At 41.4% G+C, this 14,052-nt stretch overlaps 1 protein-coding gene across 5 annotated transcripts in view; it reads right to left on the minus strand.

Moving 5' to 3' along the window:
* Nucleotides 1-462: 462 nt before the first annotated feature.
* IRS2 (insulin receptor substrate 2) overlaps nt 463-14,052 on the minus strand; it is a 29,486-nt gene continuing 15,896 nt past the window's right edge. For 2 of the 5 annotated variants that reach the window (XM_045588780.1, XM_036458887.2), the window contains 2 exons: nt 13,625-13,848; nt 463-2,941 (listed from right to left, as the gene is read on the minus strand). In XM_045588780.1, the coding sequence (XP_045444736.1) occupies nt 13,640-13,848 (209 nt within the window). In that variant the 3' untranslated portion in view covers nt 463-2,941; nt 13,625-13,639. Of the gene's footprint in view, nt 2,942-7,018; nt 7,490-13,624; nt 13,916-14,052 lie in introns of those variants that run through there. The other 3 variants (XR_004991600.2, XM_036458892.2, XM_036458890.2) reach the window with 3 other exon arrangements.

Genomic DNA, 14,052 nt, shown 5'->3' on the forward strand with positions numbered 1-14,052 from the left:
TCTCTGGGAGGTTGCATGGCAGAGTGCACAGGTGCACGGATTCTGGGATTGCAGTTCTGGGTTTGACCCCTAGTTCTGCTGCTCATGAGCTATATGCGTCCTCCAACAACTCACTTAACCTCTCTGTGCCTCAGTCTCATCATCTGTAAAATGGGGTGATTCTTAACACCTGAGGTGGTTGTGAGCAATAAAGGATTTAATATTTGTATAGCATTTGGAACAGCATCTAGCGAGGATTCTCTTTTGTAAAGCAAAACTTTTTTTTTTTTTCTTAACACATTTACTTTTTAAACATTTTGTGATTTGGGGGTTTTCTGGTTCCCAGAACATATTAACATATTGAGAGCCATCAAAGGTTTTTTAGGAGCCAAGTGTTTACTTGTTTACTCCAAAACACCAAGAGTGGAATGGCTTTATGTTAAATCCAGAATCTACCTTGAAAAAAATATCCTCAAGGCTTTATTCATTTCATAAATAATGTATTTTATTTTATTGCATATGGCTATTGAGAGCATCCATGATCAATACAGACTAAATACAATGCACTATTCTAGTTCCACTTATTCTTGTCTCCAGCAGCATCACATTGACCCTTATATACAGCGTGTACAGTGGAAGACAGAGCAAGATTAGTTAAGTCTTTTGTCATATCACAATAGCAAGAAATATATTTAACATCTTGAAATCCAGGAACAAATACGTACCCAAAAAAGAAAACACTGTTTAATAACTGTTAAAGTTTATATAGCAAAAAATATTTTAAATTTAAGGTAAGTCAGGCAAAATGTACAAAGACCCCAATATACATTGTGAAGTTTTAGCAAACATAACATTTATACATTTTGGTTCCATTCTGTAAACTAAATTAAAAATGTAAATATTGCATATGCCTTTTTTGAAATGTACAGGATAGAGGAAAATTTAGTATACTACCGACGTGTCATTTGCTAGATTGAAGTTGCAGTATGAACATGAACCATTGGTATAGTGGCATGACTACTCTAAGTATAGAGAGCTACTTAAATACCGTCATACACTGTATTCAGTAGGGTCCATATTCAGTCCTACGTACCTGGAGGAGTCACATAGCAAATACCACCCGAGTCCTAGTCCCAAGACTAAATCAAAACTTTAGGACATTTTATACATTTTTTTATAAAGTATGCCTATTATACACTGAAGTTGACCTTCCAACTAATGTCATATGGTCTATGCACTGCTGTGATGGGTAATTTTAGAAAAGTAAAACTTTTAGAAAATGTCCCGGGGACCACTTTACATTCAACTTTGTCTTGCAATACAATCCTCTGTTCTAAAAGTTCAGCACGGAAGCAGGAAGACGTTTGCATTGCCATTAAATATATTCTTAAGACATTGAATTTTTTGGTCTTCCTCTTTAAAAAGCCTCATTTTTATTAATGCATTATCCTATAGCGATATATATTTATATATTTATATATATAATTTTTTCTCCAAGAAAAAAAAAACAGGAAAAAAAAACAAGTTCACACCTCCAATGAACTAGTGTAACCTCTTCAGGACTATCAGAGAAGATAGGCACTGGGGATGCACCCATGGGAGAAAAAGGTCGAGAGCCCTCCACCAAGTGTCAAGGGAGCAGCGAGATGATGTGACATTCTGCTGGTCAAGGGCAGCAGTGTTAGGCAACACCTGTGATAATCGACACAACACTGGTATTTTCAGAACACTGGAAACGTAAGAGCAGTCTTGTCAGGAGGTTTTCAACACTTGACATGTAGTGTGAGATTGTTTTCCTTATTTTTTTTCTTTTCCCATGAACAACAAGAGGGCCTAAAATGCCTCTTGTATCAGTTTCTTTCCTTCACTCACCCCTCCCGTTGTTTTGTTGTACTGTTGTTCAGGGAAGCCTCGTTGGCCCACACCATAGCATCATAGACAAGATAATAAATACATTTTTAAAAACTCTGCTAAACCTGTGACCACCCTTGAATTGCTAGCATGCCTAGGTGATTTTTTTGGTTACAGAAATGCAAGCTCAAAATTAAGGACAGTAGAGACATTTGAGCTTGTAGATAGGATCAAAGGCTTTCGCAATCTGAAGTACCTACACACACATCTACATAGAGAAGATTCAACACGTCCGTTAGAAAGAGATAGTCAGCCTCTTCCCCAACACCTCCCCTCCCACCCCCAATACCCAATACAGTTGATGATTTTCAAAAGTAGGCTGCTTCAGTTACATATAATTATTATTTATTCATCCATCTTCAAAGTCCAATCACACATTTCATTCCCATAGAGAAATGTCAGTCCCACACTGGGCTCTGTCTGTTGAGTAAACACGCAGGAACCTGGATTGGAGTCCGACAAGCAGCTGTGTACTGGGACCAGTTGAATAAGGCTGATGACCACACTTGCGCCGCATTCAGCAGAGATACACGGAGGTCCTGCCGGCCCCCAATCCTGCAAATCCGGCTTCACCTGGAACTGAGGTAGGACTGTGGTAGTTTTGAGTGTATGCCAGTAAATACCAGATTTTACCACTTTCATGGGTATTGGTAGAATCTCCTAGCATGCTGAGGGACAATTTGGCTTGGCCAAAATGAACCTAAGAAGAAAATTAAGACACTGGCCACAATTTAAAAAGGCCAACGAAAACACCCAATTTTCTTGAGAATTACACTTCTTCGGTAAATTGTGTTAAAACAACAAAACAAAACACAACACAAACAGCATAAGGATGAATGCCCCCTGTGGGAACCAGTGAGGGAGGCGGCTGTTCTTGCCTTGTTGGTTTCATGTCTAGGACAGCCACAGATGTTTTAAAACAAAGTCATTGCTCAGATACAAAAGAACAATTGTAAGCAGCTTCAAATGTTTTTAAAACGCTGAGCCTCTTCTTCTTCATGTGATTCTCTGATGTGTGATGTTGTGGTATGAAGCCAGGCAGGTCTTCACTCTGAAAAGACAAGAAGTCAGTCAGTTAGTATTGTCAGGAGAACAAGACGATCCTTAGAGGGAGAGAAAGACCCTTCTTAACCAGCCTGTCTAATCTGTGAATTTCATAAAACGATGCACTTTGGGAAGCAAACATCTATGCAATTCCCTCTTCCAGAAACAAGCTTGATGGGTAGCATAGCACTCCTATTTGGTTTCCCTGGAGGCAGAACTATTAGGTTTAGAGTAAGCTGTGAGATCAATGGAAGAAAACTATTCACACGTGCTGATGTGAGTCATTCCTTTGAGTGAGACATAGAGGCGACCCAACAAGGGCCCTCTAACTGCCCCTCTAGATTGTTTGAGGGGGAAGACCCACTGCCTTCCTGCCAGGGCTGCTGAGAAGGCGAGAAAACACGGCACATGTTCAAGTACTAATACACTATAAGCTACACCGATTGCCCAACTGCCCAAACTGTGTATCATAGTAAGAAAGAGAAAGTAGTAATGAGTCCTGCTCTCAGAAAAGCCTTCCAATTGGATCATCTACCCTATTCCTGAAACAACCCAAGATTCAAAAGCTCCTGCAATGATGCACTTGTTACATAGTAACTCTTCATCCACCCAACTCTCCATGTTCCAGGTTAACTGATTTTCTTGCTGAGCGTGGAGGGGACATGGCATTGGACCCCAACCAGTCATCGTTGCTACTACCCTTCCAGACTAAAGATTTCAACCTTTTTTTTTTCCAGTTTCCAACATTTACAGCATATTCTTACTGGAGTTGTTCCTTAAGGGACAGACTATGAGTTCACAGCATAGCACATTTCATAACCTGCATTTCTGATCATTTAGAATTCTGATCCTAGACACCCATCACACTCTCTGGTTTACTTCTTTGTGAATCTCATTCTTCTCTGTTCATTTTGAGTTCAGAGGATCAATGCCAACAAGTAATTACCAGGGTGGCCCTAACTGGTTTGGCTCAGTGGATAGAGCATTGGCCTGTGGACTGAAAGGTCCCAGGTTCGATTCTGGGCAAGAGCATGTACCTTGGGTTTTGGGCACATTCCCCAATAGGGGTGGGTGTGCAGGATGCAGCTGATGGATATTTCTCTCCTATCAATGTTTCTAACTCTCTATCCCTCTCGCTTCCTCTCTGTAAAAATCAATAAAATACATTTTAAAAAATTTTCCCGTGTGTCCCACAATGGGGAGTGCATGTGTGAAACCTCCCAGGCTCTGCACACCAGGCAGACAGTCCCCTGGTACAAACTGAAAGTACTGACTGTATCGTGTGGTCAGAAAAACAAAAGCCTTGTACAGACAGGGTGCTGTCAACCTAGAAGGAAATACTGGATCTTTTCATGACTGTTTTGATTTTTTATAGAGAGAAATGGACAGGCATAGAGAGTTGGAAATATTGATGAGAGAAACATCGATCAGCCGCCTCCTGCATACCTAACTGTTTTTAAATTGTCCCTGCAAGGAGGCTGTGCTAAGTGTGTCTTATTATTTTTAAAAAGTGTTACTTAGGACCTTCCAAAAAATATAATAGGCAAACTGTACTACAAACGAAACCTAACGGAAAACAGGACCCAAACTGTCCTTGGAAGGAAAGATGTCAGTGACCTCCAGCTATTTCACCCATTATCGTTAAGATTTCCGTTCACGCCCCTTAAAAGCAGGCGCTTGCTAAAATGTACCTGGATTTGCCTCTCATTCTAAAATGACTGCATTTTGTCACTCAAGCCTTGATTATGAGAAGTATCCCACTGCCACCTCAGAGTAGTTAATCCAGACCCTATGGATCCACGTGACGAAAGGTTTCTATTCATGGTTTATTTTGACACTAATGATACAATTATCATGACCTTAATTTCTATGCATTAACCTTATGAAAAGAGTTGATAATGGCCAGGAAATCATTCATTCATGCTTTTATTCACAAAATAACCTCTCAAAAGAAATTCTAGTTCGGCGCAGGGCCTCTCTAAGACACATGGGATATGCATGAGTGAGAGAGTCCTATCAAAGCGGGAGCCCCACAGCAGCCCTTCTCTTGGGAGGGAGTGAAAGCAGGCCTTTGAAATGTGTGCAGCACTCTGGAAATGCCTAGACTGCAGAGGACTGCCAGCCTGCAGTTACCAGCAAAGTAGCAAGCTATTCCAAAAGCACAGCAGAAGCGAGGGCTGTCGGGAGCCCAGGGATACAATTTCATGTTGGGACAGTAAGGAACCCAATTTCCCAGGAGGACGAGCTGCCCTAGTCCTTTGCGGAAAGGAAGGGGCAGGGAGAGCCACTGATGACTGAGTGCACAGGCTCACGCATGCATGTACTGTCACAGGAGGAGGAATCTGTTCATGGCACCTGAGATAGGAGCGAGCAGGCTCAGGACAGAGGACCAGAAGGAGGATGGCCACCAGCTCATCTTGGGCATGAGGTGTGCAGTGCTTCCAGACACTTTTGAATATAGAGATGTGCACTAGAGCGAAGACAACATTGATGCAACCTGTCTCCTATTGGGATACAGACCAACTGCTTTCCCTGGACGAGTCCTATCACGGAAAAGAATGGAGATGGTGGGTCTCCTCATGGCTCATGGAACCTCAGTCCGTGCCACTCAGCAGCCTGCCCCTGAAACATCTGTGGGTTACCAGCAATTCCCTGGACATCCTCCTCCACAGAAGTACCCACAGCAAACATGAATAGAGCAATCCTTGCTGAGATGCAAAAGAAGGAAAAGGCTGTGGATATCTCCACATCGGAGTGAGATGACTATTACTTGCTGAGCAAAAGGGTTCTGACAAAATCTACGGAAGGTAAATACTCACGAAGAATGCACAGAGCAAAAAGGGGTCAGTTTTAGAAACCTACCTACAATTTCTTAATGTTACGGAAAGAAAGTTGGAGATAGAAGAAAAGTGCCTCAACTGAGATCTAAAACACCTGTTTCCAATATGGGTGGGATGTAAATCTCTGGTGCACATGCCAGCACGGGCTCTGACCTAGGACCACAGGAGGGAACCAGCCAAAAGAACAAGTGGTGTGGGAAGTACTCAGGAAAGAAGCCAGGGCTAAAAGCATTAGCATCAAGCCAGGTCTGAAGGCCACCTGGAAATCCTTAAGTGTCATTCCCTCATCCACAGGAAGAAGAGGAGAGGCAGGAACTGGAACCTAGGAATGCGAGGACATTTTCAGCCTTTTTATTTACCTACTTTTAAATTAAGTTAAGTTATCCCTCCCCTTGCAAATTAATCTGGTTCTTCCAGAGGAGGAAATAAAATGTCTGCTAACACTACTACTGACCTGATATATTCAACTTCCAGGGAGGGCTTCCTAATGATGAGATTCAGCAAAATTTTATTTATTTATTATCTATATTAATTCTAGTAGAAGCAAAGAACAAATGATTAATTTTAGGATCACTGCACACTGAATATTCATTCAGATGGAAGACATTCTTGGAACACATTAGGTGCAACAGCAAAACAAAAGAGAATATAGAAGAAGCATGTGTTGGTCCTGAATGCAATTACAGAACAACCTGCACCGACTCTGTTCTCAGAGGCAACGCATCTAAAAATAAACTTATTGATACTCATTGAATCTGTCATATAATTACACACTGTGCTATTCTGCAGCTTAGACCTTGGTCCGTCCAGAATCCTATCCACAGGAGCATTGATCTAGAGTTACTTGACTCAAAACAGAACTTTCAGCAAAAAGATTAAAGTTGCTCCATATGACAGGTCATGCAGGCTAGCTAGTTCCCATATTTTATTTTTCTGCTCTGTCACATAGGATAAATGATGTTCATATGAGTGTAGTCCCAGGTGCCAGTTAATTCCCTGGAGACTAGTAATAATTCCACTCCATTTCTAAAATATTGAAGAGCAATCAGGATGCAAATGACAAGAGTAAAAAAAAGGTAGGGTCTAGTAAAGACCGAACATTCAATCTGCCCTATTTTACAAGATAGATAGATAGATAGATAGATAGATAGACAGACAGACAGACAGATAACTGAAAAACTTTGCCATTAAAACAAGTGGAAAAGCTCTCTTTCCCAGATGGCACAAAGTTTAAAATAACTAACATGCCACGGCACCTGTGCACTGGGCTCCATGATTTCAGACTTGTTAGTGGAAGATACATTGAAACATCAGGTCTAGAATGTAGAGCTCTCTGGAGGGCTCCATATACAGCTCCATGATACTATTCAATGTAGGGCTCCATACACATCTCCATTGAGGGCTTCAAACACAGCAACATGGGACTCCATACACAGTTCTATGTAGGGCTCCATAAACAGTTCATAGAGGGCTCTATACACAGCTCCATGGAGGACTCCATACAGTTCTATGTAGGGCTCCATATACAGCTCCATGTAGAGCTCCATATATAGCTCCATGTAGGGCTGCACATATAGTCCCATGTAAGGCTCCATGTAGGCCCCATATGGAGCTCAGTGCAGAGTTTCATGTGCAGCCCATGCAGACAATCCCATGGAGGGCTCCATGGCACTGATGAAGGGAACAGGGCCTCACTGGCCTCACAGTAAGCAACACTGGACCAAACAGAGTACAGTCCATTTAGTAGGTAACATTTTTAGACATATCTGAATTAAGAGTTCTATAGGCATGCTCTGCATGACAAAATGAAAAAAATATATACTTAAAAATAAAAATTGATATTTTTGTAGCAACTATGATTAAGAAATAAACTCTCCGGTGAGCCCACACATGTCCTTAAGGCCCATTCAGATCTTTTGTGTTAAATATAGAATTATGGAGGGAAAAATAAACTTTTCAGTTAAATGAGAAATTCCTAGAAAAATATACCTGATAATTCAGTATCTCCACACTTTACTGAAAGCAAAACACTCTTAGAATATACAAGCAAAAAAAAAAAAAAAAAAAGTTAAGGTTGGGTGTGATAACGAACAAGCCAGAGATTCTAAGAAAAACTAAGAAAAACGGTTACTGGAACCTTTCTTTTAAATTGAAGAGAAAAAAAAATCACCTAAAAGAAAAATATGGAAGAACAAGTTTCCCCGGATAAATGGGGGTAGTAAATTACTTTACCAACCCTACCTGTGAAAGAGTTAAAAATGTTACATGAGCTCATCACTTCCACTGACAAAACCATTTCACTCTGAATGCTTGTTATTAAAGACATTTCCTAGCATCAAGTTGTAACTTGATGTTAATGACACAATACGAAACAGGATGAGACAATGAGAAAACCTCGTTTTCATATAAGGCTGGGGTTAATAAAAGGTATCTCTCCTTTTTTAGCTCCTGTTTAATCCTTCTCATAAGACTTTGTCTTAATCCCCAAAGACTAGAGTAACCAGGCCTCCTGGACTGTTAGCTATACACTTCCAATGTATCTCCACATAGTCACGCTTTCATCCACAACATAGCTTCAGCCAACTTTATATCACCTAAGTATTTGTTTCTTTTCTGTACCTGTTATTAAAAGGACTGATCTGTGCATCCTGTAAGCTACTCTTCTACGGCAAGGTTTTCCCACACCTGCAGCAGCAGTGTCCATTGGAGAAATATTGTTTGTTTGTTTTTCAGCACAAACACCCAAGAGGCAGCAATGCCTCTAACTGCCGGTGGACCCTAATATGGTTCAATTATACAATGTTAGACCTTCCTAGGTAAAATCCAGGTGAGGGAGCATCAGTGATTTACCCAAAACCTCACATCTGGTCAAAAGGACAGGAGAGTCCTTAACTTCTCCCAGAACTTTCCTCACTACTCCACTTGGGGCCATCCATGCCAATTTCTGCAAATGATGAAAAGGGAGAGGAGGGGCTAGAAGAGGAGGCCTGGAATTTTCACTTATTTACACAGTGCCATTAGCTTTTATACAACCCTTTCACTGCCCAGACAATGAATTTCTGCTCTGTGCATCTGCCTCCCCTGCGAGGCGAAGAGTTGGACCATGCCTGTCCCCAGCATCTGGCACAGTATTTATTTGGTCCTTACAAAGCTTTGTTGAATTAAATTGAAACAAAAACCCATGTGGTTTATGCCATTTCTCATAGGCAGAAAGGCTAAACATTTTTTTTTCCTAAAGGAGAACAAAACTTTAGAACTGTCTGAGGCCCAATAGAAAAGACCTTCAAAGAAGGAGAGTGGAATTCTAAGACAGAGGTCAGCAAAGTATGGCCAAATCTGGCTTGTTGCCTGTTTCTGCAAATAAAGTTTTATTGGAACACAGCCACACTCATTCATCTGCATTATAACTGCTTTCACACTTTAATAGCAGAGTTGAGTATTTGTTACAGAGGCTGTATGCCCGTCGACATAAGGAAGACAATGAGGAGAAAGAAGGACTAATTTGTCAAAATAACACTGTATAGTTCCATCTGTATCTTACACCTGGGGACTAACTGATACCCCCTTTGAAAATTATCTGCAAGCTTACATACTTTAGAAATGCAATACTATCTGCTAAGAACCATGCTTTCCGATTACAGACCCTGCTGAAAATAAGGAAGCAAGTTATGAAATCATTTATGAAGCTGGCACCCTTTTGGAATTAATTTTCCTTACTTAAGGTTCTTCTATGCGGTTTCTCATGCATAACACAGAAGTACTGAATAACTCTGATTATTACTAAATATATCCCACACTATCACTTTCTCAACTTAAACAGAGGTAAAGTTATTCACATCAGATCTGCGATGCTAAAGGACCAAACCTTTTCTCTTTCTTAAGTTACTGGAAAATGTGAATATAAGCATTACGGTTTCTGCCCTACAAACCAATAAGAATATTTGGGATATATGATAACTTGCCTAAAAATGCAAATAGTCAATGTATGGTATAATTCTTTCCTCAAATTTAACACATTATAGTTATGATTTTATACTGATGTAAAAAATATGTATTTTATTTACACTACAAAAATGTTTATATTGCTTATATCTGAAGTTCTCAAACCTAAGTGCTTTTCCTATGAAATTATATAATATACTAGTAGGATAACAGTTTATTCAAACTATATCCATCCCCAGTAGCTTGTTATATATCATTACAAATGAACCTTTCTTTCAAATGTTTAAATATTTTAAGAGTTGCTACTACATTTTTTGTTTTTTTTAGTTTCATGATTATTTTTTGTTGTTGTTTTTACCACTGAAATTGAAATAAGCATTTTCTGAAGCCTGAAATTATACCCAATGCAACTCAAATACCTTCTATAATATTACTAAATGTGACATACTTATGAGACACCTAAATAGGTATACCATTGGGATTCTAAAATGTAATCTTTTTCATATTTAACAAAAATACAGTAATTTGAAAATGTATTGCAAATAGGTATACTGAAGTACTTGTCTTTCACTACAAGGAAAAAATAAGATTCAAGAAAAAAGGGAAAAACTATATAATCCACTGCCTCCCCTTTTCCCCACCCCACTAGGCCAGTGAGAGAGCCACTCCTCCCTCTAGAAACTGAGCTCCCACTGGGCACAAATATAGTGGCCTTAGTAGCGTCTGCTCCTCTATAGGTAAATTCCTCCCAGACCATGGTGTGTAACATCTGCATAACAAAGGATGCCAGCTTTGCCTCTTGGGAGGAAAACTGTATCTAATGTAACAGCCTTCATGTAAATGGGCACTCTTTCAGGTCTACCAGTAAGGTCAAGGCTGAAGGCAAACCCTCCTCAGGAATTGAAGTGCGTAGTCTCTTTACCTGGCACAGGTCAGAGTACTCATTCCACCATCAGTCACCACAAAAGCATTCCTGGGAGCTTAGGAATGACTCAGGGCAAGCTGTTCCCACACCTTAAAACCCCATGCCAGTCCCATGGCTCAAGCAGACGTGGGTGTGGAAAGCCACTGGCCCCACCAGACTTAGGGTTCTGGGGCCCAGGACCCACCACACCAGCCTGTTAATGGGGACATTATCCTCCCACCCTGAATTTTTCACTGAGTCATTGTGAAACCGCCAAACAAAGTTTTATGTAAACAATTTATAAACAACACAAACACACATACCTATATTTTTTTCATATGTGGCGAGGCACATGCTACTGGCATGACTTGCATCTTGTGGTTGATCCTGTTGCTTTCTTCGTGCACCTTTAAATGGTGTACACATGTAACCACATGTTTTGTTTTGAACTACAAAGACTTCTTAAACCAGGCAGCCCTTGGCTGCCAAGGAGAGCCTGCTCCTCCCGCCCTGCTCGCTGGGCTAATTTGTGGAGCTACAGCCGCGGTGTCTGAGCACACTGGCCATCACAGCTTTCCCTTCATTCAAAACTATATCCATGAATGACATCACGAACAACTGCAAATTCAGCAGCGCACAAACAAATGATGAATACACAAAAACAATGGCGAACAGCTCCCGGAATAAAATGAATAAACTCGCTTTAATGGGAGAGCAGCAGAACAGAAGTAGAATTGTTTTTCTGGGGGTAACTCTAGGCCATGTCAAGCTAACAGTTCTCAATCGCAGCACAGGGCGCCTTGCCTAGCTGCTTTCTTCACGCCCCGTGGACGGGACAAAATGCCCAAAGAGGGGCTCCATGTGTCCCTTGGCAGGCAGCTGCGCCCAAGGAGAATGCACAAATCTTTCTTCATGTGGCCTGTGCCCAGCCGGCACGATAGGTTATCAACTAGCTGAGCTCTGATTAGTCAGGGCCACAGGGCATCATCGTCTTTCTGTTTTCTCTGGCTTCTATACAAAGATGCACCAAAATAGAGATGGACATTTAAATTCCTCTGGTGCAGATAAGAGATGGAGCTGACCCAAGTCCACCGATTCACTGTGCATGCTCCTTACAGACAGGCAAAGAGGGGGACGGGGGGGTGGGCTGGAGGGGGGGAGGTTTCCCACAAGCAGCACACTAGCACTTCTCAGGTTTTACACCCTCCGCTCCACACTTATTCCACAGTGCTTTCTTAAGGTGGAAATTCTATGAAATACCTGGACTGATTTCAGTTTCCAAATCAGCTGAAGAATTAAGTCAGTTGGTTGAATAGCCTGAATTTAGCATCCCTCACAGGAAAGCAAACTATTTGGGAGACCTTGGGTCAGAGAGAGCTGGAAATGAGGCTGCACACAGCACTGACGTAGATCCAAGAGATATATATGTCCAAGATGTGCCCCAGGATTTTTTTTTTAAATAAATTTTTTAAAATAATTTTTTTATTGATTTCAGAGAGGAAGGGAGAAGGAAAGAGAGAGAAACATCAATGATGAGAGAAAATCATTGATACCTGCTGCCTCCTGCAAGCCCCACACTGAAGATCAAGCCCACAACCTGGGCATGTGCTCTGACCGGGAATCAAACAGTGACCTTCTAGTTCATAGGTCGACGTTCAATCACTGAGCCATGCAGCCTGGGCCCCAGGAATTTTTTTTTTAATTTTTTTTTCTTTTTAACAGACAAAGGCACCATATTGCCTAGAAGACACAGAACCAGGCTCAGCAGGCCTCCTCGAATAGTGCCTCCGTCTAGGTCGGGAAAGGCTCTCCAGCATGGCCAAGACAGGCCTGCGGGAGGAACTCTCCATCCTGGGGTTTTCCTTTTAAAAAATAAGAACAACAACAAGACCTCCCCTCCCAAGGAGGTTCTGAGGATTAAATACCATTTGAACATGTTTTATAAAGTATAAGGTGCTTTACAAGTATGTTTGTGCAATCAAGTATGCAATTCTATGACTAAACACGGGCACTTTGATTTCGTTGTTTATCTTGTGCAAATTTCTGGCTACCTCCCTCACTTCAATTACATCTCGGTATCTTCAAGGCACTAGAAAACGTTTAGGGTTCTTCACATCTCATATACTATTTTTGAGAAAGAAATTGAAGACCAGACATAACCTCACCGAGGAAGAAGACACTATGACCAAAGGAGATGACTTCAATAGAAAAGTTTTAAAATGCTCTGCATATTGTCCCAAAGAGACTATAGCTCCCTTTTACACTTAAATCTGAACACACATCCTTATGATCGATGGCTGACCAGATTCTCCATGGCCCCTGCTACCTTCCTTCACATCACTGACTCTCTCCCAGCTCCCCCTGTGTCAGCTACACAGGTTTCCTTTGACCCTGGGACATACTTGCAATCTTCAGCCCCAGGGCCCTTGCATGGCTACTCATTCCCTTTGCCTATATGGATTCTCCCTCTAAAGATATGCAAGACTTGCTTCTTCACCGCCTTGAGGTTGACACCTTCTCCCTCTCTCCCTTTCCCACTTTATTTTCTAGATCATTTATCACTACCTATAATACTTCATATTCTGAACACATTTTAAAATTAAGTCTATTTCCTAGGTTTCAAAGGTAGACTTTGAAGACTCAGTGCCTTCTGCTTTTTTTTCTTTTCTTCTTAGCTTAGAAACCAATCCTCTTTCTTATAGACTGTGCTTTAACATATTCCAAAGGAGTGAAATATTGAGGAAAAAAAAAAAAAGTATTTAGCATGGAACAACTGGCCTCTTTGCAATGAAAAAAATATGAAAGTGTAACAGTTGGGTTAAACCTGAAAGGTGAAGGGAGATCTGACCCTTTCTGCCTCTGTCCCTCCTGCCCCAAAGCCCAGCAGCCTTCTACCCTCCTCCCAAGCAGCCCTTCAGTGAAGTTCCTGTCGTTTTTGTTTGTTTCTTTTCTCCAGAAAGAACAGATACAAGATGGTAAAAGGTAAGAATGACAGGAAACTCACCTGGAGCTGACTCCATCAGCCTGATGTGTTGGCAACACAGAGCTGCCCAACCAAATGGGACTGCCCTACTCGGACCACAGTGGCCCCTGTGACGGAGGGCAGGGGGTCCAGCAGCGGCAGGCTTTCAGAGCAGGAGACACTATGAGTGGAGGGGGCTGCCGCGGGCCAGGAGGCCTCCTCTGCACAGGAGGAGAAGGGGGCTTTCCTGGATAGATCATGGATGTCTGCAAAAACGACGGGATACACACTTTTACAAAAGGGGTTCTAGGTGCTTCTTAAGAAAACGCAATCCTATCTGGATGTTATAAGGGTGATTAGAGATCAAGCAATTTTGAAACATAAACTATAAAAAGAACTAAGACCGTATTATGATAAATGGGTGTGGATTCTTTCTGAGGAAAACAGTTAACTAAAAAGGTTTACTTTCT

This window comes from Pipistrellus kuhlii, unplaced genomic scaffold (assembly GCF_014108245.1).
Source record: "Pipistrellus kuhlii isolate mPipKuh1 unplaced genomic scaffold, mPipKuh1.p scaffold_m20_p_3, whole genome shotgun sequence".
Taxonomy (NCBI): domain Eukaryota; kingdom Metazoa; phylum Chordata; class Mammalia; order Chiroptera; family Vespertilionidae; genus Pipistrellus; species Pipistrellus kuhlii.